The sequence below is a fragment of the Taurulus bubalis genome, assembly GCF_910589615.1.
Source record: "Taurulus bubalis genome assembly, chromosome: 13".
Classification (NCBI taxonomy): Eukaryota; Metazoa; Chordata; class Actinopteri; order Perciformes; family Cottidae; genus Taurulus; species Taurulus bubalis.
The window spans coordinates 15,263,084-15,281,011 of NC_136601.1; the positions used below are offsets into that span (position 1 = coordinate 15,263,084).

Genomic DNA, 17,928 nt, shown 5'->3' on the forward strand with positions numbered 1-17,928 from the left:
AGCTAGTGCGCATGTCAGGACTCAGCAAAACGTTGAGATCGGAGCTGCTAATGAACTCTGACCTGTTGACTTCCAGCGCGTTCATCTCTCTCGTCTGATCCAATTGTTTTCCTGAAGATGGTCGCGTTCAGAGGACTGTATCACATATTCTCCCACCTGACAAAAGTTGCTGCACAAAAGCAATTCAGCAAATATGACAACTGCTGCACCACAGTCACTCGCATCATGAACAAGAAGGTAAGACCATCATTTCACGCACAGGAGAGTGCATCCGCTCCGGCAATAGAGAGTGTTTATATCATTTGCACTACTTGCATTACGCTAGTTGGAATATTTTTACATTCATTTAACTCGTTACAAAGGAATATTAGTCCTATAATGACGAACTTGGTGCTCTGTGTACCAAACCTCGTGCAAATCTTATTTTTTATTGAAAATAATTGACCTATTGAATCCATGTTTTAAAAGAAAGAGCCTATTATTGCTCATGATATGTAAAGTTACTCTTGCATTTTGTAGAAGTTCTGTGATCTTTGGAGAATACCATGATTTTTGACTGATTACCATCTTCAAATTTGTAAAATATCAAGCTGCCTCGGTTTTGTAGTTTTAATATCAAAATCTCAATAACTTCAAAGTACAATGAAACTTCACTCTGTCTCATTAAGTGGCTTTCTAAAAAACTAACTGCAAAAAAAACGCTGTCTGGATTGTATAATGTTTGTAAGCTGTGTCAAGGAACTTAACATCAAAAGCGAAGCGAGTGCATTTGTCTTGTCTGTGTTCCCACATCAGTATTTCTCAAGATGTACTGAGAGCAGTTTGATCATATTTACCATACTTCCTCTTTTGTGGCTCGTTGCTATGGCAAGACTTCCCTCACAGGCAGGAAGTGACAGGAAGACCTACAATTTTGACTTTTTAGTGTGGAGAGTATGCATCATGTTTGGGTGGAGCACTTCATTGTGTCCCCTGACAGTGTGCTGTCTCAACTTTTAGTCGGGTGTCTGAGCCACCATGGCGAAGAACTGCAATGCTTTAGGGATTGCTACTGGCCACATGGTGAGTAATCTTCTGTCTGACACATTTTGTTTTAGTTGTGCAGCTTTTCTTTGGAGCCAGTGATCTGTTTATGCATTGATGCAGAAGAAGGCTTTTTCAGCCCTTGCATAGAGGAATTTCAAGACTCTGAATGTCCTGTGAGAAATAAGTGTATACCTGTTGTTTGTCATGATAAACAGGAATTTCTTTTGACATTTTTTGACCAATTTTTCAGTCTGCTTTCACTGTAATCATCGGACTGTCAACTCAACAGTATGCACAGACCTGTGTTGTGCTTGTATTGTCCGTCTTAACTCGGAAGGGAACAGAGTGTAACTACTGCCAATGGATCAGGCCTCGAGTCTGAAGCGGAAACGTTTGCCTAGCTGCCATGTGTATGCTGAGAAGGCTTTAGTCTCTAGTTTCTTTAATTAGTTTGCGTGTGTGTGTGTGTGTGTGTGTGTCAAGGAAAAGTATCTCTGTGCATTTTGAGTGCTTGCAAATGTGCCTACAGTTGGTGCTGCATCACTCTTCCCTCACAAAGTGAGTTTGCATATCGTGTCTCTACTCCGAAGGGTTTGCAGGGAATCCTAATCCTTAGCTATTTCTCTGCTGACAGTGTATGAGAACGACCGGTGCACAAGCAAGACTGAGTTGTTTTCATTGGAGACTGTATTTGTAGGCACCGACATGTCGTGTTTTTGGAGCCAGAGTTTGAGCAGTGGAGCAAAGAAAGTGAAGAGGTGGAGCCACAGTGGAGCTTCATCTGCAGAAAATGCCATCCCATATCAACCGTATATGGGCAATGTTGATCAATTGCCAAGAGCTGTTGTCTTTCTGCTTGCACTAAAATGAACAAAGCATACAGTTATCTTCTCACTGGTCATTTATTTAGGTAAACAAATCTTCAATACTGTGGGTACTTTTTTAAATTTTTTTTAAGCCGTCTACTTCTACACAGGAGATGGGCCTCGGTCTCATGGTTAATACTAACTTGGTTTTCCCATGAATTTTAAGTAAAACAAGTCCTCTCACTCCCGTTACGAGATGTACCTTGCTGTGTGCTCTCAATAGTTTGCTCAGTCACGTTTGATCTGGATACCTTTTTATAGAAATTATGGTTTAGCTAACCTCGAGAGGTGATTCACATTTTAAGCGTTTCATTAAGAACCACCCATGAGCTAAAAATGATCAGGGAAATTGAAGTCTGTCATTCATACGCATGCAGCTTTATTTATTGTAGAAACCAAGGCATTCATCAATTCACAATGAAGAAGATATTACAAACCTTACCACATTACCACAACATACCAGCCAAAGTGATTTGATTTAGCTTACTACTATAAACTTGTAAACCAAGATTTTTGTAAATTTCTATAATGTCAAAAAAATATTTCTGTGTAAACAGAAGGGTAATCCCTTCACATAACCCTTCAGGTCGCTTTTGTCCCTTTTTAAAAAAAAAATAAAAAAAATGGTATTGTAAAATATTGAATGTAGATCCCTTAGTCTTATATTTAACTGTTCATGATGACAATGTTTCCTTCAAGTGTATTGTAACATTTTTACACGTATAGAATACACTGCAGGTTACAACTCAGTGGACTAAATTGATGGACAGACGCGCTCACTTTCACACCACTGAGCAGTTTTAGACGAGAGCACCCAGACGGCCTCTGGATTAAATCCCAGGACCCCTAAATTATTTTTCATTCTTGAGAAGGGTCTTTCTGTGTGAAGGCCACCCTTTGATCCAGTTGACCTGTGTATCTTTTTTTCCTTTTAAAATACCTCCGTAGGTACATATCTAGGTACATTGATACTTGACATGCATATATGGTAGTCAGCACAGGGTTATGTGAAACATATGTAACAATATGCAACAATGATTGGCAGTATTCAACTGTGAAAGTGCTGAACATTGAAACAGAACTTTTACAAGATGTGTTTTTCGTGAGTTCTAAAAGCTGAATGAAAGCCATTGTCATCAGTGTCACAACCACTTCCTGTGAAACCGCTTGACTGATTGCACGACATTGTTACACAGAAGGCAAAGAACATGCAGCTGGTGTTCACATCTCACTTCCTCGTCTGCCTCTGTGTGTGAATATATGGGCAGCTTGTGTATTAACACTATTTGGAATATAATGTAAAGCTGTTACTTTAATATTTAAATGTACTGTGATTGTGTTCTACTTTTGAGTGCAGCTTCTAGGAGAATTAAAATGCCCTTTTTAAGTATAATTCCTTTTTTGATTTTATGATAGTTTCGGGTTGTTCCCTACCTTATCGCTCTGTCTCTCTATTCACAGAGCCAGGCAGTGTCAGAGGGAGGTAAGCATGAAAGACCAACGTGCATGCTGACTATCCTGTACATCTCGCATTTCTCCGAACTGAAACATGTCTGCGCACGACAGGAGAACGTATCTTGCTCTTGGTCATGCTTTTCTGTTCTGATAAATGGGTGTGTTTGTCTTGGGATGTGCTGTAGAGTTGAACATGTCTGCACGGGGCTGTGGAGGCAGCAGCTCCAGCCTTCCAGGGACTCCGGGCGGAGAGGCCGGACCAGCCAACAGTGTGCTGAGCTGGGCCGTCTCATTTGAGAAGCTTCTGGAGGACCCCTCTGGAGTCCGGCAGTTTACGGTGAGACGCACTAAACGCACAAGGTGTTATGTTGGAATTTTTTTAATGTTCAGGAATATATTTAGTGTTGCTGTTTTCTAGCAAGCTCTCACGAGGCGTGCCCTATGTGTTCATACATGGTGTCTGTGTCCACAGTCCTTCTTGATGTCTGAGGTGAGTGCGGAGAACATTTTATTCTGGCAAGCTTGTGAAAAATTCAGGAAGATCCCGGCCGGCTCCTTGGACAAGGTACGTTGGCACTTTTTATTGCTTTCCACGGTGAATCATCTTACCTATTATCATTTTTTATTTATTTAGCTGTGTTGAGATCTCTATATTATAGTTGTTTATTTTTAAATAAATACTCTTTATTGGAATGCTGAAACAACTTATTTTAGTAGTTGTTGACCAGACATGATTGCTATGTTGCTTTCTCTGTAGCAGTCAGCAGATGCAAAGGTTCTTTTGCTTTGAAATTGCATTTATTATGTTAGAATATATTGATATATAGCATATTCATTCAATTTAAATTGACGACTGACTGAAGCTGTTTCCTATTTTTGTGGTGTTTCACTTCTTTTATACTATTCCAACAGAAGTTTTAAAAGCTGTTTAACTGTTTTTCACCTTCCAGGCAGAATTGGTGTTTGTTCAATTTAGCTCAGTTAAATACTCATAAGCTCCAAAAGGAAATTGGCGTTAGAATCTATTCTAGTTAAAAGATGTCTTGTCCGATTAGACTCAATGATGAGCAAACAAGGTTTAGTTCATATCTAATCTTCAGGAGGGTTCAGCTGATGGAGCTCTTGTGTTCCCAGCTAAAAACAGCCGCTCGCTCCATCTACAACACCTACCTGTCTGACAGCGCTCCCTACTCGGTCAACATCGATGACACAGCCAAGACGGAGGAGAAGGACCTGGAACAGCTCACACCTGACATGTTCAACAAGGCCCAAGCGCAGGTCTGTTTGGAGTCCACACTCCCATTTTGGCTCAGTAATACAGTGATTAATTGACTTAACTGTCCCTCCTTTGTGTCAGATATTTAAATTGATGAAGATGGACAGCTACAGGCGCTTTGTGCGCTCCCCTCTCTACCACAGCTGCACCTTGGGAATCGTAGGAGGTAAACTTGTGCCTCAGCTCTCTATAGAGCCGGTCCACGGTGGATCCTGGGAGGACGTGGTCACCAGAAGCCCCTTAAGTGACAAGAAGGTAGAGTGACATGGACTGAGGGGCAGAAAATGGAAAACAAACCATCCCTGATTGCTATTTTAAATTTCACTGTCTCAAACAGAATAAGAAGTCAGACTCCAACAGCTTGCCAGGTGGAAGGACTGCCTTGGAAAAACAGGGACAGAAAAGAGGATCCTGGGGAGGTAGTGGCAGATCTCGTGCTCCTAAGTTCTGTCTTGATGTACAGTCTGTGGCTTCATCTCACAAGTTGTCTTTGGCTGTCTTTGTGTTCATTTCCTTGATTGATAACACTAGATGCATCCAACAACAATACCTCAGTCTCCCGGTCTGTCAAGTCAAGCAGCAGCAGTGTAGAGCTCGGCTCCCTCTACAGACAGATAGAGGTTAGTGCAAGAGGGCACACATGGATGACACAATACTGTACTGTATTCAAGAATGCAAATCACAGATTAGAAGATCTGACATGAAGTGCCTCACTCTATTGTTTTGAAGTATATCTTTTTTACTCTTAACTGTTCTTTCCTCTCCATTTGTGCCATAGAATGGCAGATTGAGTCCCCGATCTCCAGAGCAGGGTGGTGGTGCAAGTCGGATAGGGATGGAGGGGGGCTACTGCTGTGTCTACCTGCCTGATGGCAGTGCCTCGCTGGCTCCCACGCGTAGTGGCCAACCCATCAAAGACATGCTGGCTAGCCTGTGTGAAAAGAGAGGCTTCCCGCTGAAGGATGTCATAATCTACCTTCATGGCAAGGACAAGGTGAGGATTTAGCTGCTGTGTCTGCAGCACCAGCTTTAAATCAAGAAGCTGTTCAAAGGTTTCGACTGCAAAGTTGTTTTGCAACAGGTGGTTTGAGAAGGATGACTTCTCCCCTTCCTGTTTTAACATTCTCCCAACCTCTCACTGCCTCTTCATTTCTGAAAGTATCTCTAGTTGATGCTGACGTTTCTGAAAGTCGCTTCTCTCTGTGTGGTGCACCTTTTGTCTCTCTGCAGCAACCGTTATCGCTGGACCAGGACTGCTCGGTACTGAGGGATCAGCAGGTCTCTCTGGAGCTCAGGGTGATGTTTGCGTGAGTCAACTCTGTCACTTCCTGGTTTTCCTTTTTTCTTTGTTACCCGTAGCGGGCTTCCACACCCTCGTCTCCACTACTGCAAGCAGTTTCTCACCATATCAGAGGGAAGTCCTTGTGTTCACACCAGACCTAGACTAGTCATTTGCATTGAATACATTTTGGATTCATATAATTTGGTGGCTGGCTTTTGTATGATTAGATGTCAATGATGCTATATTGCTGTCTAACTGCATTTAGCGTTTGTGTACTGTGCGAGCGAGATTATTGAAATGCATGCGTGTTTCAGGCTGGAGATTGTCTCCACTGGTAAAACGGTTGGGATCATGGTGAAATCCAGTAAGACGCTGCAGGACGCTCTCTCTGCAGTGCTGCAGAAACATCACCTCAAGCCACAAGAGGCCGTGGTCACCATGGCGAGTGCATGCATGTCTGAATGAAATCATATCATGGAGCCAGTGCTTCAGTATTTTTTTTTTTTCAGCAAAGTAAATGATTGATAAAACCTTCTCTTAATTGAAGCATAATCACCAAACGGATTACTCTGGTTTGCAATAATTTCGTAAATTCACATTAATGACTCACCTCTACTGTTAAAGCAGCAGACTTGTCTTACATTTTAAAATATACAATTTATTTTCCCTGTCTGCCTCTTTTTTTTACAGCAGCTGCTGCTAGGCAACCACTTGCACATCATTTATCATGTTAATATCTATTTGATCTGTAATTTTTATATGAAAACAAAATGTATCGCAGCATTTTTATTGACGAGGATTACGCCATCTTTGTAATTCATTAATGTGTATTTTATCTTGTTTCGTCTTATTTCCTTGTTCCTTTTCAGGTTGGAAGCGACGAGCCTGTGAACATGAGCGGCACGGTGTTCAGACTGGCCAATAAGACTCTCCGGCTTGACAAAACCAAAGGTTAATACACTTGACCTTTTCTTTTTAAAACCTAATCTTTTACCTTTACGGGAAAGTTGACATAATTTATTATTACGACACTGCTCCCCAAGAGCACCAGCAGCCACAGGATGAGAAGCAACCTACTTGGCCAATGGGTAATGAAATGAGTTTGATCGGATCAGATGAGGCACATTCTAGCCCCGCGGCCACTGTTGGTTGTCGATGATGTGGGTGACACATTGGGGATGTGTTCTCTTCTGCCAGCTGAACTTTGGCTGTGCCTTTTTACTCACTTAATTATTTCTCAATGAGGCTCGGCTCTCCCTTGCTCTTATCCGGGGCCGAGGGGAAAGTCTTTTCACCGTCCACTTTAATGCCGAGTTTTTCTACATCACTGTCTGCACGTATCTTTTTTCCTGCTCTGATTTCTTTGTGCGTCTCGCTCTCTGCATGAGTCTTCATTCATTTCTGTGGTTAAGATGTCTGAGTCCATTTGGTTTGTTGAGTGCTGTGCCACTTTGAGTTCGCTCACCTCATTTCCCACTGCGAGGAGACCAGAACCAACGTCACTTTATATCAGCGCTCCTTAACTCAGCCACATTCACTGCATTTAGGATGAGGGGAATGTATTAAATTAGAGTGGTTGTTTCAGAGAGCGACCAGTTTATTCTTCTTTTCAGAAATATTTTATTTGGCTTATGTCAGTGTTTAACACAATGGGAAGTTAGGGTCTGTAGCATTATTAGCAGCCGACCGACTAGTTTTCTTCTGGAAATAAATACATTTGTCTTTTGTGGTTTGAACAGGAAGAGAGCAGACCAACATTTCCAGGGGCAGTGGTTCTGCTACAGCCACGCCCACACAGGTGAGGCAATGTCAATAAACTGCTAAACATAAACAAGAGACTACTTGTCTCTAATACTGACATACTGTCATCCATACAAGGCGAGCTGGCGAGCTGCTGTCTCGGTTATCTAAATAAGAATATAATGAAGACCATGGCTATGCATGAACAAGGGAGTAATTTTGACACAACCTTCATTATATTCTTATTTGGACAATAATTAACAAACATTTGGCTTTTTTGTGTAACTAGTGTGTGTGTGTGTGTGTGTGTATATATATATATATATATATATATATATATATATATATATATATATATATATATATATATATATATATATATATATATATATATATATATATATATATATATATATATATATATATATATATATATATATAGATCACTTATTGTAATGGTTCTCTAGGGAATAGGGTAGAATATTGAAATGGGATTAATTGCATTGTGCGACTGCTAGCAGAAAGTAATGTACATCCTATGCGCACTTTCTTTCAACCCATTTTGTAAACTTTACCCAACAATAACGAACATAATGTACATTTATTGCACTGTAAAGCAAAAGGGAAGCTGATTGTGACACAGCCCAAGGCATCGATTTAATTAAAAGGTTTATTCCTTTAGTGAACGTTACAGGGATTTAAAACCTGTGAAGCTATATTTTGTGCATTGCTAACTCCTCAATCTATTTTTGGTGACAGGCAGGAGCAGTGAGTGCCGTTGGGGTGGAGGCCCGAGCCAAGACTCAGCCCAAGTCCAGCAAAAACAGCGAAATGGAGGGTGAGGCATCTCAGCAGTATCTTGTTGTTGGTTCGACATGACGGGACATTAATATGTAATATATAATTGACTTATAGCTCACTCCTAGAATCATTGCCAGTGGTGTGGTGATGAATTATTACTATTTAGACATAATTGTTTAGATATTATAGTATTTTTTTTTTTTTTTTTATTAAAAAGACTGTAGGCAGATTTAAAACGGCACAGTGTTATTTATTTGAAACATGTCAGAATGTCCTCGATGTTTTGTGTGTGTCAGGGTTACTGGACATGCTGACGAGGGCGCAGTGCTGCAGGGTCGATGACCAGCGAGGCCTTTTGACTAAAGAGCAGCTGGAGGTCCCTCTGTTCCTGAAGCTGGTCTCAGACCAGGGACTGGACATGACGCCAGCTGAACCCAGTACAACCAGCTCCTCCACGGCAGACTCCGAGGACACGTCAAGTTCAGCTGGCGCAGCGGAGGAAACCCCCGACTCTGCTGAATCTAAAGCCAAAGACGTCAGGGAAACTGCAGTTTGAAAGACCTTTCTGTACGTGTTGGATGGACAAAAACACACAATTAGAAACTACAACAAACATCTCACATTGTCACGAGACGTCAAAAGACTGTGAAAATGAGTCAAGCACTTTTTATAATTGTTTACAAAGAAGCTGAGACCTGTGTACTAACAGATAATTTGCCTCTTAAGGTAAAATGTAAAGAAGACAGATCATTGCAAGCATTTATGGTGTCATTTTAAAACACTACGTATGTTAATGAAAATTTGCTATGAATTGTTTAATGTATCCAAACATTTTTTGAAAATAAGTTTTTAGCTCAACATTTAAGCCCTGAAGCCCGACGTGTTTGCTTTAGTGGTCCCTGTTTCTACGCTGTACAGTTTGAAGTTCACATTGCTTTACTTTGTCACAATCTCACATTGCAGTCCTGCTTTTCTTTGAACTCTAAACAAATACATGTTTCTGCAAAGGACTGTCCAGAAGGGGTTTTTGAAGTGTATTGCACAATTGTTTTTTTCTTTATTTGAATTAAGATTATTGATTATCTTTTACTGAGATGAGTTTTTAATATCTTAAATTAGAAATGTTCTTTGTGTGTGCTTAATTGCAATTTTCAAATGTGTGCATGTGGTACTTATTGCATTGTGTTTGCTGTGATGGCACTTTGAGAAGCCCTGGTCAAGTCCTATTTTACTGTCACCGCTCAAGGTCCAGATCATGATTTAGTAATGTGAAATGCATCAACGATGTGATCATCAAAAACTATCCTACAGGGCGTATCCAAAGAATTAAAGCATTTTATGATGAAGGGAGATCCTTTCTATCTGTATTTTGTTCTTGTGGCAAAGATGCCAAGTTTCAGCTTTCACATTCCTCACATTTTTCATGTGAGGAATGTTTTTGGATGAATCACTGAGGTCAGTTTCTGGCTTGACAAATGCTACGTGATTTGGTTTTATATGTGGTTCAGCCAGACTCCTCTGCCCCAGTGGACTGGCTCTATGACTCATGCAGTGTAAAACAAGACTGTGCAGGTATTAATTTTAGCTTTGTTTACATTATTTAGTTTCCTTTAAGTGGATCCTGGTAGAGAAACCTCCCTCTAAATGGCGTCATGTAAGATGTCATTTTTGCACAGTGACGACAGATCTGTGCCGCGCTGTGGTTGGCTATTTATGAAGAGTTGTAGCCAATCACTTGCTTCATCTGGCTACTTGTTGCTGGAAGGTGATTTCCAGTTAAGGAGCCCGGGATGACTATTATGGGGTGTTTTTGCCTATTATATGGGTTATAAAACAAATGAGTCATGGATTCATCCACATAGATGTCAGCAGATTTTATATTTGAGATGTGACGGGATGGCGTCTCATTCGCCCACCTTGATGTGATTGTCCCTGAAGTAATAAACCTGAGACGGTAAACCATGCAGTGCAAGAAACAATAATGTGCAGTAAATGATACTGGGTTGTCTCACCCACAGCTTTTGTCTGCCAGACTGGATACATTAGCATACATGACTGTCACACCTGGTGTGTGTGTGTGTGTGTGTGTGTGTGCGTGTGCGTGCATCTGTGTCCATGCATGAGTGGTGCGTCGGCGGCGCTATGAATGGGCAGAGAGGGGTGTGCTCTCTCACACAGACAGCATAGCAGCAGTGAGATGAGTGCCATCTACTCCACTGCACGTCTGTACTGAGAGAAGGAATAAGGGAGAAAAAGGTGAGTGTCTGAATTTCCCTCAGGCATTTGTCTAATGTCCTTTTTTGGGGTGATCCCTGTGCTTGTAGTTTCATTGGATGTGTCAGCATACCCTTTCTCTCTCTCTCTGTCACTCCCATCATTCATTCTCTCATCCTGTCTGTCACTCAGTGCATTTCATTGCTTGATTAAATGTCATATGCTGTTTTGAGATAAACCACTTCATCTCCTCAATCATAGAAAAGCTTACATTTCGTGCCAGTTTTTTTATTATCCTATCTTTGTTTTTGTTATTTGGTGCTTTGGGTATTCTGCATTGGGATGGATAACAAATGGGCTTTGTATATCTGGGAATTGTTTATTTTCTGAACTCAATCCTCTGCTGATGGGATTTCTGAATGGTGCTCACTGTGCCTTTGAGAATCTTGCAGAGGAATACACAAGTGGTATAAAACCAAACCCATCCATCAGATAAATGCTTTAGATTACTGTGCACTGAAAGATGCTGCTCAGCTGGTGAAGGATGGGCTCTGTTTGGTGTGTTAAAATTAAAACGATTGTAGATTCATTAGCACTGACTCAGTTATCAGGTGAGACACACATGGTCGAGCTGTGATTCGGGCTGGGAGCAGCTGTGTTGGTCGACTATTGACTAAATTCATCCTGCTGGGGGGAGTTTGTGTGTCTGTCTCGGTCTCACACCTGAGTGTGGCTGAACAGACAACCCATCATCATCATCATCATCATCATCATCAATTACAGGACATTATGTCCTTGGCACTGTGAGTCTTCTGCCGGTGCAGCTACTGTCCACACGCTCACCTTGGTGCCCTCCCCACCCCTGTGTGCATGCATGTGATCGAATGGCCTCCAACTGTACATCCTCAGCATGTGATTAGCATGTTAAACAGCACAGATGTGGCGAGGCGGCATTATCAGACCAGGCTTTAATTTCACCTCCTGAACTTGAATTATGGGGATTAGTTGACCCAAAGGAGTGGAATCTCCAAGGTGTGAATCACTCACTTCACAGCTGAAATGATATTTTCTTTCATTGCTGCTAAGGAATAGACATTGATGACCACCTGCGGCAGACACAATCAGAAAGGATTGTGTCTGCGGCAGGTTGTCATTTGGGTCGACCTTTCAAGAAGGAGTGACTATGTGGATGTTCTCTTTTGTAATTGTTCCTGTTCCCGTGAAACTCTTTTACAGACACAGAAATAAAGCTTCCTGTAGTGCTTCCCGGTTGGGGAGTTAATTAGTGTTGACCCAACAATCTTGGTCTCTGCTGGTGTTATGGATTCAAATCTTACGTAATGCAGATCCTCAAATTAGTATTTTATGATGTGCTGCAAAGGCTAATCAGTTTTGTTAAACTTTGCTACCTCAGATTCATCACGCTCCTCTTGCAGTGTCTCAGTCATGCGATGGTATTAGGGTGCAAAAAGACTGCGAGGCAAAATATTCTATTCGCCCATCCTTGCAGAAAAAGTTCTTGAGTAGCTTTTAAGGCAAATGTCCAGGCGTTGCTTTTGTATGTGTCCATGTAATAATAAATGCATTTTGGGTATTTGTGACTGTACGCATTCTTTTGTCCGCATCCCACAAAGAGGCGTAGTGTTTTTGGATGTGTTACCTTGGCTGTTGTTAGCTTGCTCATGTGGACTAATCGATGGAGAAATATCTCTCAAAGCTGCAGGGCTTTTCTACCTCGGCTACAAAGCAAATACACTTCCGTCGAGCCTATCCGGTCCTTCATCCCTTTTACCTCGTTGACAAAGGAGGGATTCCTTGTCTAACCAAAGTGGGACAGACAGTGACAGAGGAAAGCATTGGGAGACAAGCATCATACTCATTAAGGTCATTTCCCTCGGTGAGCTGGTCAGAGAGCGCACTCAGGACTCTCTGAATGCGTACCTTTCCATCAAGGCAGAGATTATCCTCTATCCCTCAAAGGGCTGTGGCGTAATGCACATTTTAGACTAAGTGCATGGAGTACAGCAGTCTTGCATGCTCCTGGGTGAGTCAACTGAACCAACACGCATGTGCATAATAGGCCTGATGTATGAAATAAGATGGGAACACTTCACCGGCTCGTGTGAGATTGTTCCTCTCGTGCAGATTGTTCAGTAGCAGACGGGCCTTGTTGAATATTACAGTCCAAAGAGGACTTTCATGGGCTTCTCCATGGCATCAAATAGTAGCGCTGACGTCAGCCGTCCCAGCGGGTTAATGAGCTCCTGACGATCAGCTCCCATTCATTCTTCATGAGCCTTGAGCCTTGAATGCTTCCTGTAGCGCAGAAGGCTCAACTAAAGATTACGGGGGTAGACGAGTCTCTGTCAGCTCAGTCGCATCAGGAGATTGTATTTCTATGTATTTCATCTTCGCTCTGTGGACATTCTTGTTGCGCCAGGCTTGACCTTGAGCGAGGCAAGACTATAAATATACCTTTCAAGACAAAAACAAAGAAAAACATACAAATGTAATAAAGAAATCTGCACAAGGACAAGATCAATTTACTTGGTATTTCTTCAGCTTTGAGCAACCTCCTTTGGAGCTCAGCTGTCATGCTTTTCTGCTGTGGAAGGCCACAAGATGTAGCTTTAGAAACATCAAGTAAGTGGACTTTGTGTTGTTTTCCTTTTGCTTTTATAAAGAGCAACGTCAGTGAACATCATCTTTAAAACACTCCAACATCTAAAGGCCTCAGCAGAATAGGAATGCAGGAAACCACACACTCACTCTGACATGCCAGGAAGTATTTTGATTGATCTGCTCTAACTGGTCATATATCAGACCGGCACCACTGAGGTCGCTGGAGTATACAAGTCTGTCTCTCGCAAATGGACCCAGACCCGGAGGTGTTTTGTCACCAACCACCAGGGCTCCGGACACCAGCTGTGGATCTGGCCGGGACTGTTATCGGTTATCAGTAATCATTGTGGCCTTTTAGTTGTGCCAAAATCATTATTTGTCCTGCATAGACAATATTGTACTATATGTCTGGCTCCTTTTCAAATGGGATCCTAAACTGTATGGCTGTGGACTATCTCTACTGTTATAGGACTTTTTTAAAAACCTTTAGTTACAGTCGGATGAAGACAACAAAAAACTCAAATCAACTCCAGGTGAAACAGATGTGTTTTTGTTCCTGTCTCTACAAATCAAAATGAGAAGCAATAATTGGAGCAGCAGTGTTTGACGTTTCAGTGTGACAATTGGTACCAAAGGTAAAACGCCTGAGTAAAATCACCCAACAAAACATCCAAATCGGGTGGGAACAGTGTCGGATCCCTGAGTCAGAGTCACCATCTAGTGAAAGGAGTTAAGAACTGCAGATGTTTCAGCTGGCAGGCCCCTCATGAGCACAACATCAGGGATCAATTTAGCTTTTTGTTCACATTTAAATGACAGTGAAATGATTGTGACTTTATATCAGTAAACTAAACAATTATTGTAAAATGTATTGTACTTCCTCCTCTGTCGTTCCAGTTGTACAACCACAATACTCCAAAGGATATCACCTAATCGGCACTGAACTCCTGAGAAAAATCTTCAAGTCAGCCATGGAACAGAAGGCAAATGAGGTGTGTGAAAGCTGATAGAGAGGAAGGATCACATTGGAAAGGACCAGACTGACTCTTGTTTCTCTGTCTCTAGTGTCCCACCACCACGTCTCCTCAGAAGCACATGAAGAACAGGTCCAAATCCACAGAGGAGATGCAACAGACCAGGAAGGTTAGAGGCAATGAGTCATTCATACCTCCTGGTGTTTTGATCACATTCTTTCATAGTTGCATACGTTAATAGCCATCTGACCTAATGGGACTCCCCTGTCTCACATTACAGTCCTTCTCCTCACAAAAATCTCTCCCGGGCAGACCGGAGCTGGAGAAAGTGAAGGTGAGCTGTGCACATGTGTCTATTTGGATTTATTTGGATTTGAAGAAGTATTGGGATCCTTTTAAGTAAAATTTTGAATACCACACTATGAAAATACTTCAGTCCATTGTGCAGTAAAATGTTCCAGTGTTTTACTATTATGTTTCTGGATTAATATTGCTTTTTACTGCTGTAGTTGTTTACGGTTCAGCTAACTTTAACTTTTTTTTATGTTTGATAGTTTTATCTACAGCAATTTAACATATTCTATGAGATCACAAACACCCCAAATCACCACATTTGGAAATACGTGGTTTTCACTGGAAGAAGGAAGAAGATGGAAAACTGTCATCTCTAGAGTTACAAAAGCTGTCGGACAAATGTAGTGGAGTAAAAAGTACAATATTTACTTCTAAGATGTAATTGAATAGAAGTATAAAGTTGAATGAAAGGGAAATACTTTAGTACCTTAAACGTGTACTTATGTTCAGTACTAAATATACTTACATTCCACCACTGTATTGCAATACGTATGAAGACTGTTGTTTATACATTTATTTCTATGTCACTGTTTTAAAGATATATTTCATGTAAATGGAGCTGTACTTTTCCTTCTCTGTTTTTTAGGAGTGTCCTGACGGCTCTGACACGCCGTCGTCCTCCACCGAGGAGCTAAAGTGACAAAGGGAAGGACATTAGAGTTAATCCATCGAGCTAGAAGACCTTCACTTAACATGCATAAACATGTCCAAGAGGAAACATACAAAATATTATTCAAGATATTTGTGAACTAGATTAGAAAACACACAAGCAATGCATTTCTGATTGGTGTAAGCTGGAAACTGTACAAAACGCGATAAATTGAACACACACAATGAAACAATCGCTTGTAAACCTGTGATGATGCTGTTTTGTGATACTGTGAGTGTCGTATACATACCACAGTGAATGTGTGTGGACAATAAAGTGATGCTGTTGACTGAATCTGTCTTTTCTCTCGTTCACGTCACGTTTCTCTGAGTATACAGCCTTGACTTGATTGGGTATCCTCCTGTCTGTATTGAAAGAGGAGTGACAGCTGTGAAGGGTCCAAAAATATTTCCTGAAACTCACATCTGCCGTGGTGTTTGTGTGTCAGCATGTGTGTGTGCAAATAACCGTACTTTAATGCGTGAAGAGTCCCTTTTCGATTACTTTATAAGGCCAAAATCATAACGGCAGCCATTTGGAGATCTTCCCCATTTTATCCATCGTAACAAAATGATGCAATATAAAAGCAGATGGGTAAAAAAAAAAAAAAGGTGAGTATTTCAAACATCCTTCAGCTAAGATGACCATTGGTTGAAAATAAATTCCCAAAACAAATCCCAGATGAACCATTGGATAATGACTGAGAGGGTATGCTACCATTCCATTAGGTGTGGTGTTCGGATCTGTGGTACCTGTTTACATTTTCTATCAAACGAAAAATTATACGACTCATTGGCCTTGTGGCCTGTGTGTGTGTGTTTGTTTGTTTGTTTGTTTGTTTGTTTATTTGTGTTTCTATGTCCCTGCCGTTCCCGCAGAAGGTTGCAACATTGTTGATAAATGCAAGCACCGACACATCGCGCTCATTTTAGCCTCTGTCATGCGGGAATCAATCTTTATTTTCTCATACTCTATCCCACCTGCAAATTGGGTCCGGGACACAACCCATAGGTTCCTTATCACTACTGATCAAGGTGGCCAAACGATTCTCTGCTCAGAGGGCCTTGCAATTGATTTTGGACGTTAGAGAAGCTTTCGATGATGATGGAGAGGAAGAGGCTTCAGAATGTGAGGATCACATTTATGAAAATTCAGAGTCTGAAGACGAGCACCAGAACCAACCCACCAGCAGCTAGCATGTGAAGACATGGATGATCTGATCTCAGGGTTCTATGCTCTGACCTCAGGGTTCTATGCTCGGACCTCAGGGTTCTATGCTCTGACCTCAGGGTTCTATGCTCTAACCTCAGGGTTCTATGCTCTGACCTCAAGGTTCTATGCTCTGACCTCAGGGTTCTATGCTCTGACCTCAGCTATTGCTCCAAAATGAAGACGAGCCCTAGGGCCAGAACAAGCCCGTCAGTAGCCAGGACGTGAAGAAATATGGATATTAAAAAACAGGAGCTTCTAAAGAGGAAGCTGACCAAGGTGGGAACGATACAGAAAAACAAGTCTGAGCTCCACCCCAACTGAACAGGCCGGTCAACTCTTCCAAGTTTGTGTATCCTATTTGTGCCAAAGAAAGGCAGGAATGTGGTACTCATGAGTACAATACACTGGGACGGAAGCATCTGTGGCCAGGAGCATCACTCACATCACACACATTATAATTGATTTTCTTTGTTTTATTACATTTCAGAAAAAAAGATTTGCACATTAATTCATAAATGTGATCTAACAAAGATAAAGGGCAAATACTAACCATATATTCAGTTTATATTGCTTGTAATTATGATGAAGTAAACATCTGTTGAGAATTTTAACATTATGATGTATGATGTATGATTGTGCTGAATTAAAACCCCCAAAATGCAGCGGGTCCACCAGACCCACAAACACTGGCTTAATAACAACAATATGAACACCACACAAGGGTTAAGAAAATACAACTTCATGACTTTGTATCCCTCCAGAGGGGAACATTGTCTTTAGGTCACCAAAACATAAAAGCAGCACAAAGATGTAAAAGCTTCATCTGGGTTTTCCCAATTATTTTGGCCATGTGCCTTTCTGCTACCTGCAGTTCAAAAAGCCCAAACTATGTAACTAATAAAACTCAATAATTGTTTTGTAAATTTTTACTTCTGAGATTGAGTCAATCGAAAGCTGTTTTCATTTCTTGATGTGAAGATCTTTACAGCTTTACAATTGTTCAGCAGTTTGCCATCTGACAACAGACCATGTTATGAAATCCTGCTTGACACAAGCAATATCATGAGTCTATCGACATTAATCTCTAAATTAGGGCTGCAACTAACAACTGTTTTCCGAATAAGATGATCTGATTGTTCAGAAAATAGGGAAAAATACAAAGTGAGACCTTCACTGTTTTGTCTGACCAATAGTCCAGAACTAAAATATTCAATTCACTAGTTGACTAAAAGAAGAGTAAATATTCACATGTTGGCAGTCAATCCAGTACATTTTGGACATTTGTTCTTTAAAAAGTTCTTGCAATTGATTGTTATAGCAATAATTGCCAATACATTATCTGTGGATTGACTAATGGATTTATTAATTAAATGTTTCTGCTTCACACTTTTCTTTGCACCAAGCCTGGAGAGCTTGTGTTTGTGCATAATATGTGGCCTCCGTTTAGGGTTACGTTT

At 41.2% G+C, this 17,928-nt stretch overlaps 1 protein-coding gene across 1 annotated transcript; it reads left to right on the forward strand.

Moving 5' to 3' along the window:
- Positions 1 to 1,017: 1,017 nt before the first annotated feature.
- Positions 1,018 to 9,784, forward strand: LOC306745892 (regulator of G-protein signaling 14-like; the record flags this gene model as incomplete). The annotated part of the gene is made up of 15 exons (XM_079228754.1): positions 1,018 to 1,062; positions 3,354 to 3,375; positions 3,533 to 3,684; positions 3,820 to 3,912; positions 4,482 to 4,625; positions 4,705 to 4,878; positions 4,961 to 5,042; positions 5,155 to 5,243; positions 5,402 to 5,617; positions 5,854 to 5,930; positions 6,220 to 6,346; positions 6,775 to 6,856; positions 7,645 to 7,703; positions 8,405 to 8,483; positions 8,743 to 9,784. 15 exons carry the CDS (start codon positions 1,018 to 1,020, stop codon positions 9,000 to 9,002), a joined length of 1,701 nt encoding a protein of 566 aa, XP_079084880.1. The 3' UTR covers positions 9,003 to 9,784.
- Positions 9,785 to 17,928: the final 8,144 nt, after the last annotated feature.